The sequence below is a fragment of the Petaurus breviceps genome, unplaced genomic scaffold, assembly GCF_028583685.1.
Source record: "Petaurus breviceps papuanus isolate PSGF00001 unplaced genomic scaffold, PetGlider_PUasm1.0 151, whole genome shotgun sequence".
Taxonomy (NCBI): Eukaryota; Metazoa; Chordata; class Mammalia; order Diprotodontia; family Petauridae; genus Petaurus; species Petaurus breviceps.
The window spans coordinates 34,529,982-34,554,962 of NW_027185712.1; the positions used below are offsets into that span (position 1 = coordinate 34,529,982).

Below are 24,981 nucleotides of genomic sequence, written 5' to 3' on the forward strand. Positions count from 1 at the left end.
CACCATGGTGTGGCTGCTTCAGAGCTCCTGGCCTGCAGATTGTAGGGGTACCAAGCAACCATTCCTGTGGGTGATTGCTCTTGATTTAACCTGCTTGAATCTGGATCGCTGTCTAGGGTGGAGGTCCTGGGGTGTGTGACCAGGTGCCAGAGCCGGTGGAGGCTTCAGAGAGGGCACCCAAACTAATAGCTCCCGCAGCTGCGAAAACCTCAGTAATCTGGGACAAAGCCCTCCTCTCTGGAAGCAGGGTTCTACTGTGGCAAAAAGCCCAAAAGTCAATTATTTGAGTGGCAGCATGAGCAAGCACAGCAATCCAACTTTAGATTCCTTTTTTGGCGACAAAAAGGATCAAAGCATGAACAGGAGGAAGAAAACGAAGTCATAACTCCTGCACCAAATGCCTCCAAGAAAAATATGAACTGGTTACAGGCCATAGAGGAGCATAAGAAGGATTTTGAAAGCCAAATAAGACAAGTGGAGGAAAAATTGGGAAGAGAAATGAGAATGATGCAAGAAAATCCTGAAAAGAGAGTCAACAACCTGACTGAAGAAAATAACACCTTAAAAAAAGAGACTAACTCAAATGGCAAAAGAGGCTCAAGAAGCCAATGAGGAGAAGAATGCCTTAAAAAGTCGAATTTGCCAGATGGAAAAATAATCTCAAAAGCTCAATGAGGAGAATCATTCCTTCAGAATTAGACTGGAGCAAATGGAAGCTAGTGACTTTATGAGAAATCAAGATACTATTAAACAGATCCAAACAAATAAAAAAAAATAGAAGGCAATGAGAAATATCTCATTGGGAAAAGCACTGACCTGGAAAATAGATCCAGGAGAGATAATTTAAAATTTATTGGACTACCTGAAAGTCATGATCAAACAAAGAACCTAGAGATCATCCTTCAAGAAATTCTCAAGGAAAACTGTCCTGATGTTTTAGAACCAAAGGGCATAATAGAGGTTGATAGAATCCACTGATCACCTCCTGAAAAACATCCCCAGAAGAAAACTTCTAGGAATATTAAATATTATAGTCAGGTTCCAGAGTTCCCAGATCAAGGAGAAAATATTACAAGCAGCCAGGAAGAAACAATTTGAATATTGTGGAAACACAATCAGGATAACCCAGGATCTGGCAGCTTCTACACTGAGGGATTAAAGGGCTTAGAATATGATATTCCGGAGGGTAAAGGAGCTGGGATTAAAACCAAGAATCACCTACCCAGCAAAACTGAGTATCATGTTTCAGGAGGAAAATATGGTCATTCAGTGAAATAGAGGACTTTCAAGCATTCTTGATGAAAAAACCAGAGTTGAACAGAAAATTTGACATTCAGATACAAGAAGGAAGAAAAGCACAAGAGGGTAAACAGGGAAAAGAAATCATAAGGAACTTGCCAAAGTTGAACTATTTACATTCCTACATGGAAAAATGATAATTGTAACCTATGAAACTTATCTCAGTATGAGTATAGTTGAAGGGAATATAAATGTATATGTATTACATATATATGTCTGTATAGGAGGGCATATGGGCATATGAATACATATGTGAATGTGTATGTATGTGTACAGATATACACAGACAGGTCACAGGACCAATTGAATATGAAGGGATGATACTTATGTGAAATTAAGGTGAAAGAGGAATATAATGAGAGGAGATGGGGAGAGACAGAATGGGGTAAATTATCTCATATAGAAGAGTCAAGGGAAAACTGTTACAATGGAGGGGAAGAACAGGAAGACAAAAGGGAATGGGTCAACCTTACTCTCATTGAATTTGGCTTAGGGAGGGAATGACATACGCACTAAATAGGGTATTCACCCTGCAGGAGAGTAGGGGGAAAGGGGATGAGAAGGGGGGATGATGGAGCAGAGGGCAGGTTGGGGCAGAGGGTAGTTAGAAGCACACACTTTTGTAAAGAGACAAGGTCAAAGTAGAGAATAGAACAAGTGGGGGATGGGATAGGATGGAGAGAAATATAGTCAGTCTTTCACAATATATCCACTATGGAAATGTTTTGCATAGCTATGCATTTACAACCTATATTGAATTGCTTATCTTTCCAGTAAGGGTGAGTGACAAGGGAGGAAGGGAAAGAATCTGGAATTCAAATTTTAAAATAAAATGTTTAAATATATATGTATTATTATTAATATTTTTATATGCAATTGGGAAATCAGATACACAGGCACTGGGGTATAGAGATCCATCTTGCCCTACTGGAATGTCAGAGGGGGCACAGGGGAGGATATAGGAGAGAGCAGATTGGGGGAGGGGGTATACAGTGGGATCACTGTTTTGGGGTGGTTGGTAGGGGAAAACCGGGGAGAAAATTTATACTTCAAAATATTTTGGAAATGAATGGTGTAAACTAAAAATAAACATAAAATTAAAAAAAAAGAAACCTACTAAGCAGAGAGATACACAGAATAAAATTAAGGGACTGGAGTAGAATCTATTATAACACAGCTGATGTAAAAAAAAAAAGCAGGGATAGCAATCATGATTTCAAACAAAGCAGAAGTGAAAATCTAATTAGATAAGCAGGGAGATCACTTTTTGCTCAAAGGTACCATGTACAATTACATAAGACCAGTACTCAATATTTGTGCCAAATAAGTTAAATGAGTTACAATATTCAATAGACAATAAAACTCTGCTGCTGGGGGACCTCAACTTTTCCTTCTCAGAACTAGATAAATCCAACCAAAAAATAAACAAGAAAAGAAGTTACGGAGATAAATAGGAATTTAGAAAAATTAAATATAGTAGACCTGCAGAAAATTGAATGGGAATATGTAAAGTGGATAATTTTGGTTACATTAAATTAACAAGACTTCGTACAAACAAAACCAATGCAGCCAAAATTAGAGGGAAAGCAGAAAACTGGGGGGAAATTTTAAAGCAATTTTTTGCTAAAGCCCTCATTTTTCAAATATATAGAGAATTAGGTGAAACTTATTTTATATTAGTCATTCCCCATTTGATAAATGGCCAAAATATATGAACAGGTAGTCAAAAGAAGAAATCAAGGCTACCTGTAGTCATATGAAAAATGTTGTAATTAACTATTGATTAGAGAAATGTGAATGAAAAACTCTTCACACTCATACCACTTCACACTCATTGGTTTGGCTAAAAGGAGGACAACAAATGTTGGAGGGAACATGGGAAAATTGAAACACTAATGCACTGTTGGTGTAGTTGTGAACTAATCCAAGTATTCTGGAAAGCAGCAGTTTGGAACTATGCCCAAAGGGTTACAAAACTGCATATTCTCTGACTCAGCAATACCACTGCTAGGTCTGTATCCCAAAACAGATTTTTTTTTAAAGAATTTTTTCATTTTTTAAAAAAATTATTTATTTTAGTGTACAACATTCAGTTCCATAAGCCTTTGAGTTCCAGCTTTTTTCCCCTACCCCACCCCTCCCGCCACCATGGTATCATGCAATCTGATATAGGTTCTACATATACCTTCAGAGTAAACATTAGTCAAGTTGTAAAGTAGAATTATAACCAATGGAATGAATAATGAGAGAGAAGAAACAAAACAAAAAAGAGAGAGTAAGTAGTTTGCTTCATTCTGCATTTAGACTCCCTAATTCCCAAATAGATTTTTTTAAGGGGAAGACATCTATAGGTATAAAAATATTCATAGCAGTTCTTTTTTTGGTGGTAAAGAATTCGAAATTGAGGGGATGCCTATCAATTGGGGAATGACTGAACAAGTTGTGGAATATGATGGTGATGAAATACTGTTATACTTTAAGAAATGATGAGCAAGATCCTTTCACAATTATCTGAGAAGACTTACATGAACTGATTGCAAAGTGGAATGTGCAGAACCAAAAGAACGTCATACACAGTAACAGCAATATTGTACTATGATCAATATTGAATTACTTAGCTATTTTCAACAATTTCATTTTCTGAAAGACTTATGATAAAAAATACTATCTCCAGAGGAAAAAAAATGGATAAATACTGGAAAAATTGGAACATTAATGCATTGTTGGTGGAGTTTTAAACTGATCCAACCATTTTGGAGAGCAATCTGGGACTGTGCCCAAAGGACTATAAAAAAGTACATACCCAGGGGCAGCCAGGTAGCATAGCGAGTAAGAGCACCGGCTCCAGTGTCGGGATGACCTGGAGATAGCTCAGATACTCAGCACCACACCCAGAAATAACTGGCCGTGTAACCTTGAGCAAGTTACTTAACCCCGATTGCTTAAAAAAAAAAAAGTACTTACCCAAATCCAGCCTCAGACACTTAACACAAAACTAGCCATGTGACCTTGGGCAAGTCACATGTTAACCCCAATTGCCCTCCAAAAACAAAAGCAAAAAGTTTCATGCCCTTTGATCCAGCAATACCACTTGTAGGGCTATATCCCAAAGAGATCATAGAAGTGGGAAAAGGACCCATCTGTACAAAAATATTTATAGCAGCTCTTTTTGTGGTGGGAAAGAATTGGAAATCAAGGGGATGACCATCAGTTGGGGATTGGCTAAACAAGTTGTGGTATATGAATGTGATGGAATACTATTGTTGTATAAGAAATGAGGAGCAAACCAGATGGACTTCATAATAACCTGGAGAGGCTTATATAAACTGATGCTGATTGGGCCATAGAGATCCACCATGCCCTACTGGAAAAGTCGAAAGGGGTATGGGAGAAGATATGGGAGAGAGCAGATTGGAGGAGGAGATATCCTGTGGGACCACTATTTTGGGGTGGTGGGTAGGGGAAAAACAGGGAGAAAATTTGTAATTCAAAATCTTGTGGAAATGAATGCTGTAAACCAGAAGTTAAAGGATTTGTAAAAATAAATAAACCGATGCTGAGTGAGGAGAGCAGAACCAGGAGAACTTTGTACACACTTACAGACACATAGTATCTATGATGACTAACTTTGATAAACTGGGCTTCTCTCAGCAGTGCAAGTTTAGAAGACAGCTACAAAAGACTCATGATGGAAAGGGATATCCACATCTAGAGAAAGAACTATAGAGTCTGAATGCAGATTGAAGCAAACTACTTGCTCTCTATTTTGTGTTTTGTTTTGTCCCTTCATTGTTCATTCCATTGGTTATAAACCTTCTTTACAACTCAACTGATGTTTAATGTGAAGGTATTTGTAGAACCTACATTTGATTGCATACCTCCATGGGGGAGAGGGGGGAAGAAAATTTGAAACTCAAGGGATTGTGGAACTGAATGTTGTAAACTAAAAGTAAATAAATAAAATTTTTAAAAATTGAAGCATACTTTTTTACTTTTATTATTTTGCCTGCTTTCTCTCACAACATGACTGATATAGAAATGTTTTGCATAATTGTACATGTATAGCTTATGTCAAATTGTTTGCCTTCTCAATGAGGGGGCTAGGGAAGGCAAGAGAAAGATTTATAATTCAGAAATTTTTGAATGTTAAAAAGGTTTTCTGTGCAGTTGGGAAAATTTTTTAAAAATTTGTCTAGCCATTTCTAAACTGATAGGCATGTATTTTATTTCCAGTTCTTTGCTATCACAAAAATGTGCTGCTATAAATATTTTGGTATATGTGGGAATTTTCTTCTTATGGATGACTCTCTTGGGGTATAAGCCTAGTAAAGGAGTCTCTGGTTCAAAGAGTATAGACCTTTAATCACTTTATGTACACAATCCAAATAACTTGTAACATTTCACAGTTCCAACTATTTATTAGTGTGCCTATCATTTCATAATCCCTCCATCACTGACTTGCCATTTTTGTCATCTTTGCCATTTTACAGAGTGAAGTAAAACCTTAGGGTTGTTTTAATTTGCATTTCTTTCATTATTAATTATTTGGCACATTCTTTCATGTAGTGTTCAGTACTTGGCAATTCATTGGTTAATTTTTCATATCTTTTGACTACTTTTGAATGGCTTTTAGTCATATTTATTTGCTAATTATTTATTTATCTTGATACCAAGCCCTTTCTAGAGATACTTGATATAAATATTTTCCCATTTGACTCCTTCCCTTCTGATCTTAGATGCATTTATTTTGTCTCTATAGAAGCTTTTCAGTCTCATGTGATAAGAGTTATCTAGTTTATCTTTTATTATTGCCTTTCTCTGGCTTGTTTGATTGAGAATACATCTCTAACCCCTAGCCGTGAGAGGAATATGATCTGTTTCTCTTATGATCTTTAATATTAAAGTCATATCCATTTAGAATGTATTTTGGCATAAAATATAACTCTAATTTCTGGGAATAAATGTAGCTCTAATTCCTGCCAGAATTTTTCGCAGCAGTTTTCATTTAATAGGGAATTTTGCTTAGGTCAGGGTGAGGAATTAAAGTCTTCCACTTTATCAAAAACTGGGTTAAGTTCTATTTTTTCAGATTTTCCCATGTCTAGTCTGTTCCATTGATCTGTCTCTCTGTTTTCTTGACAAATGCCAGATGGTTTTGATGTCTGCTGCTTTATAATATAGTTTGAGGCCTGGAAGTCCTATTCCCATTTTGTCTCTATTTCTTTCCCTTCTTATTCAATATCTTTTGTTTTTCCAAATGAATTTTGTAATTATTTTACCACATTCTATACCATTGGTAATTTGATTGGTATAATATTAAAATGTAAATTAACTTTGGTAGTATTGTTATTTTTATTATTTTGTCATGATTGCTGAATATGCTTCTAGCTATCTACGTTGTTTTTTTCTCTTTTTTTCTTTTTTTTTTTTTTAAGCAATCGGGGTTAAGTAACTTGCTCAAGGTTACACGGCCAGTTATTTCTGGGTGTGGTGCTGAGTATCTGAGTCCGGGATTCGATCTCCAGGTCATCCCAACACTGGAGCCAGTGCTCTTACTCACTGAGCCACCTGGCCGCCCCTAAGCAATTGGGGTTAAGTAACTTGCTCAAGGTTGCACAGCCAGGTGTTTCTGGGTGGGTGCTAAGTGTCTGAGCCCGGGATTCGATCTCCAGGTCATCCTGACACTGGAGCCGGTGCTCTTACTCTCTGTGCTACCTGGATGCCCCGGTTTTTTTATTTCTTTAAGGGGAATATTTTATAGATTGATTTGTACAAGTCTTTTGTGTGCCTTGACAGGTTGATTTCCACAATTTATGCATTTTATAGTTATTTGGAATGGGATCTCCCTATTTTTGTTTCTTAGGTTTTGTTCTTATTATTTAGGAATGGTGTTGATTTCTGAAGTTTTATTTTGTAGTTTGCAGCTTTACTGTAGATACTGATCATCTTAATAACTAATTTTGCTGCACTTAATTTGTATAAGTTATCTGGTTTTTCAGTCCTTGACAGCTCAAAACTAACAACTTGGAGTAATAGAATGGTGAAGAATGCAGATGGTAGATATTGTTATTCAGAACAAAGAGACACAGAAATATTATTCTAAAAAGAGACAGGAACTCAGAAAGGATGGTTGGGTGGGAACATAGCATAAAATTTTTTATAATGGTGTATAACAAAAAGTGTTGTACATAATTATGACTCAATGATTAAAAACACATTTTTATGTTCTTTTTTAAGAGGACAAAGGAAAAATATCATGCAAAATAGTTTAAATGAATTAAAATTTGTTGCTTAACAGGATATTTACCAGTTATCTAGGAAATTTACTTAAATTTTCATTGCTAATGATGCTAGATAAAACGATGTGCTATTCTTTCCAATAGAGAATTATAGATTGTGAAGAGGTACAGATTTTATAAGAAAGAGACATGCATTGTTTTAAGCCCTAATCTTGAGCATTACTAAGGTAATGAAATAGGGAAGCCTAGAATAGGGAAACTTGGAAGATTTCATTTGCCTTATGTTGTAAGGTTGTCATTTCTATAAATAAGTTTTATAACATCAATCTTTATGTACCAGATTATTTTAAAGAGAGAAACAGTGTAGTACAGTACAAAGATATGATGGTCTTTCTTTCCCGGACCTCATCAAGCCACAACTTGAGTATTGAGGTCAGTTCTGGCCATCTACATTTAAAATTTTTTTCAATTAAAAATCACTTTTCTTTCTCCACCACTCCTTCAAAGAAAAGAAAAAGAAAACCCTTGTAGCAAATATGCATAGTCAAGCAAAATAAATTTCCATATTCTGTGCACCATATTTTAAATAGAACACTAATACAGTTTGTCCAGGGGAAGAAAACCAAGATGAGGTAGTGACTCAAAATCATGTCATATGGATCATTTGAAAGAATTTGAAGGGTTGCCACATGGAACAAGATTCAGCTTGTTCTGATTGACCTCAGAACATATAACCAGAACCAGTGAGACTTTTACTCCATATAAAGAAAAAGTTACTAATAATTAGATCTAGAAGTGAGATAAGTGTGTTTGAAAGGTAAGGGGTTTCCCATTACTGGTGGTTTTCAAGAAGAGGCTCAGGAATGAAATATTCCACTTTTAACTATAAAAAGTTTTTGTGGTGGTGGTGATAATGATGCAAGTCAGAGGCTCATTTTATGCTTAATTCATTTCCTTGACAGGAAAATAGTAGGCACTTGATCCTTGAATACATTAAACAAACCTTTTTTATGCTCTTTTAACTGTGTAAATTGGTTGAGAAATTGTTCCATATTTCCCAGATGGAACTAAGTTAATTTTTAAATTGAAAATAGTTTCCATAATTTTTGTCTAAAGGTATTTCTTTTTGTGAACAGTTATGGAGCAGAGCATTTTTTTCTTTTTGTCCCTAGTACCTACTGAAGTGTTTGACACTTAATAGTTATTTAATAAATACTTGTTGATTAATTGTTGAAATCTTCAGGATCTAGCCTTCTTTAAAGCCTTTCTGGATCCCTCTAGTTAGGAATGATCATTCCTTGAAATCTCCTGTGTTAATCTGTTGACCTTATATTCATTTATATTCCAAGACATGTCCTAGATATGCGTTTGTATGTCTTAAACCTTGTGTCTTATTTTCTTTTAGAGCCTTAGTCTGTAGGCACTTGGTAATTGTTTGCTGAATTGAATTGTATGGAATATTTACCTACATAGGATCATTTCTCAGAAAAGGATTGTTTTAATTCTTTGAATTGTATCTTTAGTACCTAGCACATAATAGATGCTTAATAAATGTTCATCAATTGAATAATTTATTGATAGTAGATTTTGGGCTGGCAGCATTCTCAGAGGTCAATTAGTCCAAATCTTTTATAGATGAGAATATCATTGTAGTTTAGTTATAGTTAGTTCAGTTGAACCAGATTTCCAAGATTTCTTTTAATTTTAATTTAATGAAATCACAAGTCACTTTAGTTTTGTATTGGAAAGCTAACTGCATTTTTTTGGAAAAGGAATGTAGAAATTAAAAAGAACTTTTGAATTAAAGGATAATAGGAGATGTTCCTTTTTATAAATGAAATCTTTAACATATATAGATTGAATGAAAATACAATTATAGCTTTTCAAGGGATCAGAAAGGAAGATGCATGTAAAGATTTTCAGAAATTTCAGTGTAGAAAGACAAAAAGTCAAGTAGGGTTTTTCTCCCATCCCAGCTCTCCAATTTGGATAACTGACTTTTAACCATCATTAAGAAGTTTTCTCTATTAGATTTTTTTTTTTTTTTTGCTTTTTGGAGGGGGGGAGAGCAGGGCAATTGGGGTTGTGACTTGCCCAAAGTCACACTGCTAGTAAGTGTTAAGTGTCTGAGGCCAAATTTGAACTCTGGTACTCTATTCACTGTGCCACCTAGCCGCCCCACTTCTTTATTAGATTCTAATAGAAAAACACTGACCCAAAGAGGTCTCTTATTGCCAATTAATATACATAAAGTTTGTTTAATGTATATTTGGGAGTATAATACATTTTTACTCTCTCAAAAAGTTGGTAAAGGTTAGAGGTCACCATTTATTTCAGATAAGGATAAGCTATGATTTTCATTATTTAGTTTTCTGTGATTTTTAGAGAGGCCGGAGTTAAAAAATGAGTTTCTTTTGTTACCCTTTTGTGTACAATATGACATACTGTAGCTACTGCTGTTGTACTAGGTAGATCATCAAATAACCTTTTCTTGTATTTATCCATTGACGCTATACTCGTTTGCTTTTTTCCATACTACATGCAGCCTTTTGTCAATATAGTAGATGTATAGACAGTGGATAGTAGATGTATAAACAGAAGGTGCCATTTCTGCCCTTACCTATGTGAAATTCTTTGTTGAATCTGGTTCTTTTGTTCTCATGAATTAGTCAGATTTTCATTAAGGAATAAACATTTTAGCATCAGTCAGATTTAAAAAATTTTAATTATGAATGAATGCTAGCCTATGCTTTTCCTAACATGCTTCATTTTATCATTCCTAGATTTATTTCTTTTTACAAAGATAATTAAGCCAAAGATAAATGAGTTTTTATTCTCAATTAACAGACATATGTAGGGTGTGTCGATCAGAAGGAACACCTGAGAAACCACTGTATCATCCTTGTGTATGTACTGGCAGTATTAAATTTATCCATCAAGAATGGTGAGTAGACTTTTTAGAAATTACAATTCAAAACTCATTTTTATCGCTGGCATCATTTGTTATTTAATTGTAGAAACCCCTTTATTTTTAACGTATTATTATCTGTTGGGATTAAAGAAAAAGCATACCTACTCAAGCATCCCAGATTTTCATAAGTAGAAGAGAATATAGACTAAAAATAATTAGTATCATGAACTTAAAACCACTTTATTTTTATTGTCTTTTAGGTAAGATTTTTCTCAATTTATTTTAAGCAGCTAGCCAGTTGGCAAAACAGGTTTCTTTATGTGGAAATTTCCACCCACTGAATGAATTTAAAGTATCGCTTGTGTGTGTACGTATATATACATGTATATATATATATATATGTAAAATCTCAGTGAATAGGAAAAGCATTACATACTTAGAAAGGTTATCTGTTATATCCAGACTCTAAATGTCTGAATTTAGGCATCCTGTCATAGCACACAGACTAAGACAAGGACATGAACCTGGTCACTTCAGGTAGTCTGGGTTCAAAAAGTGGATAACGTTTTGGACATGACAGGATACAGCTTGACTTTACAAATGGGAAAGAGCATGGAGGGGAGTCATATTTGCTTCCTCATTTCAAGCTTCATGAAAAGGACTATTAAGCAAGGCTCAGTTCATTTCTTTTGAAATAACAGTTACTCAGTAACTATACTCAATACTCAGTAGCTAATAAGTAGTTATAGAGTATCTATTCTATGCTATGTCTGCTAGGCACTAGGAATATAAAGATAGGATCAGTGAGAACAGTTTGGTATCATAAATGCCATATAGAATTAGGCAAAAATCAGAAATTTGAGAGTCGGAAGAGACATTAGTGTCCATCTAGTCTAATAACCCATATGTGAAAGGAATTCCGACTATGATAGACCTCATAAGTGGTCATCCAGCCTCTGATAGAAGATTTCCTAAGAGGAGGGAACCCAACAATGATGCTTTCTTCACAGTATTGTAATTCTAATAATGATATTATATGATGTTTTGAGGGAAAACATGAATATCTTATGAAAAACATCTAAAAGATTAGCGTTATGCCCCCAAATTGCTAACTTCCCTAATAAAATTTTATGGATAAATCATCCATGTCTTTATCTAAATACTTCTTGAATTTATATTTTCAGCTTTTACTATCTGTTGGAGGTAAGGAATTCCATGTGTTGACTACCTGCTGGGTAAAGTAGTATATGTGCACCAATAAGAAATTAAAAACTTTTTGAAAATAAAGACAGTGTCTTATTTATCTCTGTACTTAGCACTGTGCCCTACAAAATAAATTGGTGCAAAATAAATAGTTAGTGCAAAATAAATGTTTATTGAATTTTTATATATACTAGACTCTTTCAGATTTCAGTGTTTTCTTATTATCTGCTGTGGGCATATGTTACTGGTATTGGTCATTGGTTCTGCAAAAACTTTGTTGGCCAAAACATCAATACAGATGGAGAAATGAGTGCAGGGAATATTGTTTTAAATAGGAACTCTGCCCTTTATTTGCTTGTAGTGGTGACTTCCCTTGGACTGGGCCAACAAGTTTTCTGATTGGCTTCGAAAGCCACTCTCTACCAGTATCTCCTGGGTCTTGGGATTTGTGATGAGAGAGGACAACCACCATTTACAATAGTTTCTCCACAGTGAAATACCAGACTTTGATTATTTGATATTATTTTGAAATATTGATTAGGAAATTATATGAGGTATGTCTGTCTTCTGGTGTTTGATGAACTTACTGATATTTATCCTATCAATAAAATTCAAGAATTTTAAAAATTTGACTCATCTCCCTTTTAGCCTTTGCAGACTAAAAAGTCCTAATTATTTGTTCTTTTCTGGTATAGCATGTCCTCAAGTTTCTTAGTTGTCCTGCTTTGTATCTTCCCTATTTGTGTAGCACCTTTTTGAGTAAGGCTTTAAGTAAGAATTGCACAGTTTTTCTAAGTACAAGTATCACAGGTTTGAACAAGAAAATAGAAACGTTCTTTGATGTATTTTACAAATCTATAATTAATATTGAATTAATTTTGTTGGCATTAGACACTATATAATGTAGAGGAAACATTGATATAATGGAATTTCACTTACTTAGGATTCCTCATCTGTTAATTGGAGGGATTGAAAATAACTACTTCAAATAAATTTTAAAGTGTCACAAAGAAATAGGAACTTTAGTTAAATAACAAAAGATAGCTTATGGGGAACAAAATAATAAGCAGAGATTCTGAACATTATAGAGCTGGATGAAACATTTGAGAGCATCTAAATCAGTATTGTTAGTCCATTGAGGGTTTTCTGAGGCCAGATTTTTTTCTTTTTGCTTAAAGTAGTTTTGGTTACTTGGAAGTAATTACATATTACTTTCCTTTATGCACTTTGTCCTTAAGCCAAGCTGGCCTCTACTCGCTGTTCTCCCCATACAACATTCCATCTTTTGCCTCTGTTCCTTTCAGGCTGACTCCCATGTCTGGAGCATTCTTCTTTCTTATCTCTTAGAATTTCCAGCTCCCTTCAAAGCTCAGCTCAAGTGCCACCTTCTGCATGAGGAAACCTTTCCTTACTCCCAATTTGTGTGTATTTATTTTGTATTTTCTTATTTATAAACATTCTCTGTCCTCTCCAGTAAAACATTAGCTCCTTCAAGACAGGAGCTGTCTCATTTTTGTATTATCCTCAACACCTGGTACATTGGAGGCACTTAATAAATGCTTGTTGATTAATGTACAGCCAACTTTATGGATTGTTTTTAAGTTTCTTAAAAAATAAATATATTCATAACCATTTTTTGGTTTTCATCTTAGTGGCATTTTCTTTCTGACTATCACTGAAGGTACCAATAGATCTTTAATTAGAAACTCTAGCACTTGGTACATATTCATTTTAGGAGGTGGGATTTTGTGCTTCTTCCCTGTGACAGTCCTCTCTGCCTTGTGGTTATCCTATAGTCCCATGCCCCCCTCTGTGACTACCCTAAAGAGGAAAATACTCTTCCTCTCCCCTTAACTCTTACTCCCAAGGTTCTGTTTACTACTCTGGTATCATTGTATAGTTATGCAAAATGTTATGTAGTTATACAAAATGTCAAAGTTAAATGCAGTGTTTTGAAGATGGGGAGAGCTTTTTTATGAAAAAGTGAAAATTATAGTTACTATAAATCTAAACTTTAAAAATGTATTGTGTATAAAAATATACTATTTCTGCAGTATTATAATTTATAAACATTATGTATTTCTAATTTCAGCTTAGTTCAGTGGTTGAAACACAGCAGAAAAGAATACTGTGAACTATGCAAACACAGATTTGCTTTCACACCAAGTAAGTTTATAGTATTAACAATTTTTACTGCCTTTTTTGTGTATTACATCCTTGCAACTTTCAACTTGAAATTTAAAAGTAATATTAGAATCTTTATCCTTTCTTTTCATATTTCACCCTTCTGATTTTTAGTATAAAAAGTATTCTGAACTCCTTTTTCTTATTACCTAGTTTGTTTTTAAAAACATCGCATATGGGGTGGCTAGGTGGTGCAGTGAATAGAGCACCGGCCCTGGAGTCAGGACGACCTGAGTTCAAATGTGGCCTCAGACACTTGACACACTTAACTAGCCGTGTGACCTCGGGCAAGTCACTTAACCCCAATTGCCCTCAAAAAAAACAAAAAAAAATCGAATATGTATTGTATTACCAAATCTATTATGTCTTCATTTAGTTAAACATCTAAAATGTTTAATTAAATTCAACAAACAACTTAATGCCTGCTAAGTTTAAGGCACTATCCTAAGTGCTTAATATACAAAGGCAATAGTACAGTAGACAATAGTGAAGTGCTCTCAAAGAGTTTAAATTCTACTTCAATACTTAAAACAATTTTGATACCACTTTATTAAGCAGGAATAAGTTCCTGATCCACTGAAAGGAAGGTGTGGGGGAAACTAATCTCCTCCCTTCCATACTATTACTTTTTAAGTAATTATAATGAAATAGGAACATCCAATTTATGTGTTGGGTGTATGTTTTTTCTGGGACATAAACTTTGCAAGGGTTAAATTTTTTTGAGTATTTTGAGTCACAAAAGTATGTGTGGTAGAAATGAGTATTATTGACCTTGTATTTTTTTTTCCCACTGGAAAACATGAATTATTAATAAAAATAGTTTCTCATTTCTTTGATAAAGTCTAATTATATTACCATCTGTAGAAATGCATATACCTGAGAGAGATGAACTGGATTTGACTTCTGGCTCTGCCAGAACTTCATAATAAATTGTTTGAATTATATAATTTCTCATAGCCCTTCCATCTTGAAATCCAGTTATCAGCATCATTAAGGTCAATATTATTATTAATTTCTTAGAACGGAAAAATTATCACATGAAGCTTTAAAAAAAATAGCTTTATTGGCCTTATAGCAAATTAAAAACCTAAACTACCAAGCTTCATTTTCTGTGAAATTTGTAAAACTACACACACCCTTAATTTTTTGTTAGAATGTTGTTTTCTTTAGCCTCCGGTTATTTACAAAATCTCAAATTTGTAAAGTACCTCTAAGGATATCTAGTACACTCTATACCCAAACAGGATAGCCTCTCCAGAATAAATATTTGTACTTACTTCAGCTGATCTTCATGTGGCATGATCTCGAGGCCATTCGTAAACCTGGTTGCTGTCCTAGTCTGTAGAGAATTTCTAGCTTATCACTGACCTTCCTAAAAGGTGATATTGATGCTAACACTCAGATATTGTCTCACCATGGCAAAATACAGTAGGATTATCACCTCCCTAACTTTGGCTACTGTGCTTCTCTTAATGTAGCCTCTTTTTTGACTGCCGTATCCCATTGCTTTACTGAGCTTACAATCTAAACCCAAAATCTTTTTCAGAGAACCTGGGATTTAGCAATACCTTTTCCATCTTATGCTTCTGAAGTATATAATTTTTTTTAACTTGACTTTACATTTATCCTGTTAAATTTTATCTTATTTGATTTAGCCCAACAATATAAATTTTTTTTTAAAGCAGTTTGGGTTAAGTGGCTTGCTTAAGGTTACATAGCCAGTTATTTTTTGTGTGGGTGCCAAGTATCTAAGGCCGGAACCGATCCTGGGTCTCCCGACACCGGGGCCGGCTCTCTTACTGTGTCACCTGGCCGCCCCTCAACAATATAAGTTTAAAGGTCGCTTTTAATCTTGATTCTGTCTTCTTACATGTTAGCTATTCTTAGCTAACATACTTATTGTTAAGCCTTAAGTGTCTGCGAATTGCAAAAGTATACCATCTATTCTTTGATGATAAAAGATGTTGAATGGCACAGACTCTAGCAAAAATTCGCTATTAATGATGGCAATGTAGTGAGGGAAGGAGTAAGAGGAGGTTTTGATGATGTCCTATTATTCAGGGACGGCTAGGTGGCTCAGTGAATAAAAGCACCGGCACCGGAGTCAGGAGGACCTGAGTTCGGTTCTGGTCTCAGACACACTTAACACAAAAAAAACTAGCCGTGTATCCTTGGGCAAGTTACTTAACCCCAACTGCTCTCCAAAAGGCAAAAAAAATAAAATAAAGTACAGTCACATGGCTTAAAAATCTACATGTGAAATCAAACCAGGAAGAATGAGAATAAACAATGAGAACTTCTTAAGAATGAAATTCTTAAAAAATGAGAAATAATACCATGAGGAAGAAAGGGGAGAGATGCCCACAGGAAACAATGTGGATGCAATCAAGCACTTACTAATCAACTCAGATTTTAAATTCATGTGCACAAAAGAAGGAAGCAATGTAATTAAAGTATATATGTATTTTGATCCAATCTCAGGTTTTGATGTCTTCATAGAGAATGTAAGTTAATGTATGCTTAGTAATGTATGCTAAAGCTCAGAATGAGCTGAATTTAGTAAAAACAAAAAAATTCTAAAAAAAAATAAAATGGGGTAAAAGAGGTATTTGATTTTTAACTCTGTAGAAGAAAAGAAGAAACAAAAAAAATATTTTATTGGTATGTTTTTTCCACTATCATTTGTATTACAAAATATTGCTCTTATGTACCCTACAAACTATTCCTTGTAACAAATATTAAAGAAGAGAGAAAAAAAGCAATTCAGCAAAGCCATCTAGCACATCAGATGGTCTGACTATCTGTGACATTTCACACACATAATGCCCCAGCTCTGCAAAGAGGGGAGAAAAATACATTTCTCAGTTCTTCTCCTGGGGTATGCGTGATCCTCTTTTTTTTCTGAATCCTTCAAAACATGTTCTCCCCAAATCTGGGTTGCATGTCAGATTATTCCCAATTTATTTTCAATCACAGATCCTAAAATGAAGTCTTCTTTCTTCCCTTACCCCAAGATTCCAGTCAATTCTGCTTTAACATCTAATTCTTCCATTCTGACAAGAATCTGGTCCAGAATTAGATGCTCCCTTCCTTGATTTCCACATCTTTGGAAGGATGATATCATTAAGATAGACCCCAAAATTAATAGTTGCTTTACTTTTGCAAGAGAATATTCCAGCAGATTTCTAAAGAGTTGAAGTTCCTCTTACTGCTATCTTTTATATAACTCTATACCATAATCTTGTGATCTATTTCTTTCTCTCTGCTGGCAGTCTGTAGTATTTTTTTCATGACAGTAACAGTTCTCTTTCTGGCAGTCAGATGCCAAGTCAAGTAAATGAGATATCTAATACTCTTGTTCCTGATTAGGCCAAATGAAGTTTTATGTCCAGGTCTAGCCGTCACATTTTAGGAAGGACATTGACAAACTAATGGAGGGCATATAGCACGTTGAAAGAACTCCAAACTATACTATATGAAGACCGATTGAAAGAATTTAATATATTTAACCTTAAGTGAAGATATGTTTGGTGTCTTCAAGTGTTTAAAGGGTTGTCTATCATCTGTACTTAAACACTAAAAATCAGAACTAGTGGCAGAGGCTTGAAGTTGCTCTAAGAGGCCAATTTTGGTTCAATATAAAGTTAATCTTCCTAATTACTAAAGTTAAAAATATAATGAGCTTTCTCTTAAAGTCTGGAGTTCCTGGATGTTGGATGTTTACTAATCAATTCTGGCTTTTCACTTGTCTGAATTATTATAGAGTGGATTTCTGCTTAGGTATTGGTTGGATACATTACTTTTCCTTTGAGATTCTGTGCTTTCAGGTAAATGAATTATTATGATCTCGATTTCCTTTGTTACAAATATTTACTGAAGTGTCTTATTAAGAAGAATATCTTGTCATAGAAACTATGATGTACATATCTATTTTATATACATAATATAAATAATTAAAAGATCTATTGATACATTCTGTTTTGATACAACATAAGTTTCCTACCTACCAAACACTCAATTCCCACTACAAAGTACATTTCTCAAAAAGCTTATTAGCTCTTAACAAAAAGGAGGACAAGATCTACATTGACTTTTTTATTGGAGTTTTGGGACGATTCAGTATTAATGTTATCTACATTGTTGTACTCATATAATGTTCTTTTAGCTCAGCTTTTAATATAAGTAGCCATTTTTTAACTATAAATTTTATGAGTTCAATTTCTTTTCTTTCAGTTTATTCCCCAGATATGCCTTCAAGGCTACCAATCCAAGATATTTTTGCTGGACTGGTTACAAGTATTGGCACAGCAATACGTTACTGGTTTCACTATACACTTGTGGCCTTTGCATGGTTGGGAGTTGTACCTCTTACAGCATGTAAGTATTACTTTTTCAGTGTTGGATTTCTTAAATATTGCTTAATAATAGATACCATTGCATCTTGTTATTCCACGTGATATCCTTTAATGATTGTATAATATTATAATGTTCTTAAACATAAAGAATTTAACTTAAAAAAAATAAGTTGTATTAGGAATTCATGTTTAGCAGTTTAATCTAGGTAGACTTCCCAAAGAGAATTTTAAAAAGAAAAATGAACAAAATATGGAGAATAATTATTATTATTTAGGAAGGAATCCAAAGACTAAACTCAGATGCTAGGCAAATGATGATCTTAAGTCCTTCAGTCATATTGTAATTATCCTCAAATTTTTGGTTTTTAGGAAGCTAATGTCACACCCTCTAGTGTTTAATTTTCTTTTCCACCTTGTTTTTAAAACTTGCTTTTGGGGGCAACTAGGTAGCACAGTGAAGAGAGTACTGGCCCTGGAGTCGAGAGGACCTGATCTGGCCTCAAGATACTTAACATGTACTAGCCGTGTGACCTTGGGCAAGTCACTTAATCCCAATTGCCCTCCTCCCTCCAAAAAGCAAAAAAACTTGCTTTTAAAATGAAATCTGGAATATGAGTGACCACTGAAGTGGATGGAATAGTGGCCCCAAATAGACAGGTTGAACAGGAAAGTCTTATCTTCCTCCTGCCCTTCACTCCTCTCCAGAAGTAATAAAAATACCCTTACGTTCTATCATAGTGAAATGCAGATGTTCCTTGGAAGATTTGATTTGTTAATTCTGTAGTGTGGATGACTTATATAAGATATGTAGTAGGATATTCTAGGATGTGAGATTAGACTTGGATAAGAAATTCTTTGAGCATTTCATCTGATTTACTTGAATTTGAGTAAATTTCAAGTAATTGAATTGGAATAATTCTGATTGACTTGTAATTTAAGGGACAGACAGTATTTTAAAACAAATTTAGTGGTATTTGTATTTTGATCCAATCTCAGGTTTTGATGTCTTCATAGAGAATGTAAGTTAATGTATGCTTAGTAATTACAAATACAAACATTGCAAATTCTGCCTAAAAATTGCCACTTATAGTACTTTTTAAATTTTTACACAGGCCGTATCTACAAGTGCTTGTTTACTGGCTCTGTGAGCTCACTATTGACACTGCCATTAGATATGCTGTCAACGTAAGTGTAAACCATTGTGATATGGAAAAAATGCTTGATTCAAATGATTCATTTTTACTGCTCATTCGTTTTCCTTCCTATGTTCATGTTAAAATTTAAGATTTCTCCTGTAACCTATGGGAAAACATATTGTAGCTCTTTCTATTTATTATCTTTGAAAGCATGACTGCCGTACTCTTCAGAAGGATTTTGAAATTAGATTTGTAACTTTAGGAATATGTCATATTTAAAGGTTGGTTGGTAACTTAAAATTTATTTTGAATGGGATAATTAATTTGCATGGTGAGTTCACATTGAATTCATTAGTGCCTTTACAAACAAAACAATAAAGAACCCCAACAAAACAGCAATTACCTTTGAGTTCAAGTACATCACATTTGTCTATTTTATGACATTTAGGCTACAATCTCAGATAACATTTCACCTAGTTGTCTCAGTGCTTCTTAATTCTAATGTGTAATGCATGTTGTAACTTTCTAAAAATAGAAGAGTGAGCACTTGGCTTCTCTGTTAATAGACTTAGAAGCAATGTAAATTGTTAAAAACCTCATTAAAAACTTTCATACACTTTTGCTCATTTCAGATTTACTTGTTCCTCGAACTTGACCTTCTTAACTCTTTCTACTGCTCCTTATGTAAATAAGGAAAAGACCAAAAGGATCTATCATAATACATTGAGAGAGCCTCTAAAAGCACATATTTCTATGCATTCACTCAGAAAGGAAAAGATAGGAAAGGCATAGTATTTTACACTTTTAGTAGACTTGTAGCTTTATTCTTTTTAGACTAACTTAAGTTTTCTAGGCCCCTTGCATCTGGAACCATACTTTTTAAAATTGTTAAAAACCGATCACTCTATTTAGAACTTTAAATCTAATTTCCATAATGTGAAAAATCAGTATTTTAACAATACTAACTTATTAACTTTGTAAACTGAATTTCACCTGGGAGCAGAAATTTGTTTTTGTTTTTTTTTAAGCAATTGGGGTTAAGTAACTTGCTCAAGGTTACATGGCCAGTTATTTCTGGGTGTGGTGCTAAGTATCAGAGCCCGGATTCAATCCCAGGTCATCCTTTCTATGGGGCCAGTGATCTTACTCACTGTGCTACCTGGCTGCCCCCATAAATTTGTTTCTTAAGTATACATGTTTGATGTAAGTTTAAAAAAAAAAAACCTGACATATAGACATTTAAGATTTGGAAAGTGTTTTTACACATCTCTTTTGAGCCTTGTGAAATAGCACTACAGATAATAACCTCTTTTCATGGATGAGGAAGCTGATCTGTAAGTTTTTGTGACTTGCCCGTGACCATGAACTAGCAAGTACAAGAAACAGGATTTGAACTTGGGTCTTTCTGATTCTTATGTTCAGAATTATATCTAATAGACAATACTACCTCTTTTAAAATTTAATTTCAGTTTCTGTTTCTTCTTATATATGAAGTAGAAATTGAAGAGGGAATGAATTTTGAAATTCATGGAAGTTAAAATCCTCTCAGGAGGAAAAACATGGAAGTTTTGTCATGAAGTCCTGAAAGGAGTATAAATAAAGGTCATCTTAGAAGATAAAATTATTTTTAAAAAAGTAGAAGTAGACAAAATATTGTGAATAAATAAAGTAAAAATAATTGGATCCTGCCCTACTCAGACCTTTGGTTGATTTCTGTGTTTCCTTTTTATTTCTAGCATTGTTGAAGTCCAGAAAAGCCAAAAGTCTAGTGTTCATTCAGTACCAGGGAAACTTGTCCCAGACTCACATAAGTTCTAAGTATCTCATATTTAGATAAACGCTTCCCTAGAATTATGATCCACTCTAAGTGATACTTCCCTAGGAAATGAACCATACCAGTTAGGCTTGGAACTATAAAGTTAAGTGTCTGGACAATAGACCTGTTGAAATATCCAAAAATTCTGAGTAGATAAAGCCATATAAATATAATGAATGTGTCATGTCATATTTTCCATTATTCCCTAGTAGGTTTCAGCTATCTGGAACGTTCAACAAGCAAATTTCTCTGGTCTAGTTTTCTGGATAGTTGATAGTTTACTGGCAATGTATATTAACTCATTTTAAATTACTTTTGTTACTGTGGAAATAATTATGTACCTTTTTTTTTTAATAGGGAAAATTTATTGGCAGATTGTTTGCAGGGTTGTTTTGTGGTGACGTGCACTCTTTGTGCATTCATCAGCCTTGTGTGGTTGAGAGAACAAATAGTCCATGGTGGAGCACCGCAGTGGTTGGAACAAAATCATGCTCAACCCCTCAATGCTGCTGGACAACAAAATGAGGTAAGATAGCTTGTTCCAATTTTAGTTGTTATGAAATGATTTCTGCTAATTCGTGGTCTGAATGCCTATTTTCTTTTCTCATGGGTATACTTGCAAAATAATAATGCATGTTGTTGAAAAAAGCAATCTATAAATTTAGGACAGTGTTGTGATGGTGTGGCTTTTTGATTTATTTACGTGGGAGTTTGGAATAGCTAGAGGGATATACTGATTTCTCTTTCTGCTTGCCTGTGATGATGTTTAGTATACTCTCACTTGAAAACACAAAAGCTATGTCCAATTCCTGGATCTATTCCTGACTTGCTTTATGAATTTAAGAAAATAACTTAATTCCTTTCCCTCACCTTGGTTTCTTCAGTAGTAATACGCTTATTCAATCAGCACTATGACCAATGTTATAATTAGTATCATAAAAATTTATGCTTCAACTTTTGTGTGATTACTTGTAGGAATATACTTGTTTTTTTCCCCCTTTACATGAGTATTATCCAGTAGATACAGGATCAGATATTTAAGGCCTGAAAAAGAGTAGGTGGGTTTGATGAATATTTTGAAGTTTTTTGATTAAGTTTTCGCTTTATTTGGTAAGTGTGGTGGCTATGTAATTGTTTTGAGTATTTAGCAGAAGTAGGGGAGATAACATTTTTTAGACTATTAGGCAAAAAGCAGTGATCCAAACTTTTGTCAGAGTGTCATGGTCACATTGTGTGTGGAAACTTTTGGTGTCCCAGTCTCTTGTGTGTTTGAGCAGTGATAACATAGGTACTTGAGGATCTATTAGCTGATTAGGCAGGATAGTTCTATTGTTAGTTGACTCAGGAAGGCCATTGGAAAGTTTACTAACTTGGTGGGGCAGGGGAGGAGGACTCTTGTGGTGGGGGGGAGGGCAATCAGTGAAAGCAGGACAGTGCTTAACAGAGAGGAATTTCAAAAGGTACTAATGCAATGTATCTATGTATATGAACTTCATCACTATTCTAGTTTATGAAATGTTAAACATTAATTTCACAAACTGATTTCTATTTGTGTACTAAGTTGTTTAAAAAGTTGTGAACTTTATAGAACTTGTACTCTAATTCAGAATAATAAATGGAAGTTCATATATTTGGTATCAGATGAAGTAATTATTTTCTTAGAAATTAATCAAAGCTTAGCAAAACTAAGAAAATTTATCTGCATATCTTAAATATCTCATTTTAGGCTCCAGGTATAGGAAATGGTGCTGAAAATGTTGCAATTGATCAGCCTGCTAACCCACCAGCTGAGGATGCAGTAGTAGGGGAAAACCCTGAAATTCAGGAAGAACAAGCTGATGAAGAAGAGGAAGACAATGAGGATGAAGAAGATGCTGTAGTTGAGGATGCAGCAGATGCTAATAATGGAGCACAAGGTAATAGTCATCGTAAGACAACATTTCAAAGTAATGACACAGCCCTAATTTAATTTTAACCTAAATTAATGTTTTCTCCTTATTTTTGATACTTATAAATCTTAAGCAGATTTTCACCTTAATAGTCTTTTGTTTGTATGTGTATACAAACTATAAATACTAAAAATACACTATACTCTAAAAACTATAAATATGAACTGTGCCATATGTATGTATATGTACTTATGCATCTTATAGGAGAGATTGAATGGTAGCTGGATGACATTTTATGAAATGTTATTAAAACGAGCTTTATTAAATTTCTTCCTAGTGTTTCAAGTGTGTAGGTATGGTTTGAAAGAATTAAAGTACTTTCCAGGTACAATGCTTATAAGGGGGCTAATGAATTGCTTTTTTTTCTTCCCTTTCAATAATAATGTTAGGTTTAGTATTTCCATATAAGCATCTGCAAGGTACTCATTTCAAATACAGTTCCTATTAATATTTGCAGTATGAGGTTCCTCAGGCATCTCTAAACTATAATTATTATTTCAGATGACATGAACTGGAATGCTTTAGAATGGGATCGAGCTGCAGAAGAATTAACATGGGAGAGAGTGAGTAAGAGCCCTTTTTATCAAGTACTAGGAGTTGCTGCCTCTCATTCTCAGAGTAGCCTAAATATTTAACTAAAATTAATTGTACAACTTAGGGACATTCAGATATATTTACTAAAACAATACTTAGTTATCTCTATTTAGTTAAGTTGGTGATTCAACAGATATTTTTAGAAAAAGTATTAATAGTATGTAATACACAGTTTTATTGTGACTATTGTGGTATTAAAGTTTCTTTATCAATCATCTTCATAAATCTGTCCTAATATGCCAAAGAGTTGAAAAGTTTATTTTGAGAGTAAGTCAATGGCTTTTTCATTTGGAAATACTGCATTTTGAGGGCTTTGTTTTAAACTTGTATTACAAAATATTGCAAGTTTTAGGAACAATTTGATTTGAATTACTATATATACTTTCAAAATGTAAAATGATAAATTCATGTGTAAGAAGAAAGATAGTTTCAAACATGCCTATACTGATTGTGTATTTGATGAAGTATCTAATGCTAAAACTAAGCACCAAGATACTAAGTTTTTTAGATTTTTCTTTTATAGAAATAAGAAAATATATCATTCCATTCAATGAAACATATATGCAGGGAAGTGTCCTAACATGTGAAACCTTTTTATTTCATTGGTAGGCAAAAATGCATAAAGGTAAAGGAAGTTCTTTAGAATAGAAAATCTTACCGTTATCTAATTATTTTATTTTTTCCTTAGATGCTTGGACTTGATGGGTCACTAGTGTTCCTAGTAAGTAAATTCACCTTATTTAAGAATAGAATTGTGATTTACTTAATTAGTGTTTCTTATGATAATTTGAGTATCTTAAGATTTATAGCTATGTAACTTTAAAATAAATCTTTATTGGTATCTTTTGTTTTTATATTGCCTATGTTTGCCTAGGTTTTCCCTGTATCTCCCTTTCTCCTGCCAGAGAGCCATCCCTTATAACAAAGAATTTTTTTTAAAGAAGAGAAGAAAAAGTTGAGCAATACTAGTTAATATATCCCCCAAATCTGATTTTGCTTAGTGTTCCAAACTCATAAACTTCTTACCTTTGAAAAGGAATTTTGGGGAGAGGGATGTGGGTGGGATTGTTAAACAGGGTAATTTTATAATTCAGATTATAAAACCTCTTTACTTTTGATTATTTAGTGTCAAGAAAAAAGTTTATTGTATTTTTTGGAAGAAAATGTATTTTATGGGAAAAATTAATATTTGTAATTTTGAATAAAATTTTAAAATATTTATTAAGACTTTACTATGTACAGAGCTTTTGTGTTCAGTGGGGGGGAATATAAAGATAAGACAGACCCTTTCTCTG

At 33.9% G+C, this 24,981-nt stretch overlaps 1 protein-coding gene across 1 annotated transcript in view; it reads left to right on the forward strand.

Annotated features, from left to right (window-relative positions):
* Window positions 1-24,981, forward strand: part of MARCHF6 (membrane associated ring-CH-type finger 6) — a 90,569-nt gene that overhangs the window by 24,981 nt on the left and 40,607 nt on the right. Inside the window, 9 exon segments of the mRNA XM_069077125.1 lie at window positions 10,386-10,482; window positions 11,634-11,652; window positions 13,745-13,818; window positions 18,070-18,213; window positions 19,304-19,376; window positions 21,501-21,669; window positions 22,870-23,059; window positions 23,594-23,655; window positions 24,375-24,407. Coding sequence (XP_068933226.1) covers window positions 10,386-10,482; window positions 11,634-11,652; window positions 13,745-13,818; window positions 18,070-18,213; window positions 19,304-19,376; window positions 21,501-21,669; window positions 22,870-23,059; window positions 23,594-23,655; window positions 24,375-24,407 — 861 coding nt within the window.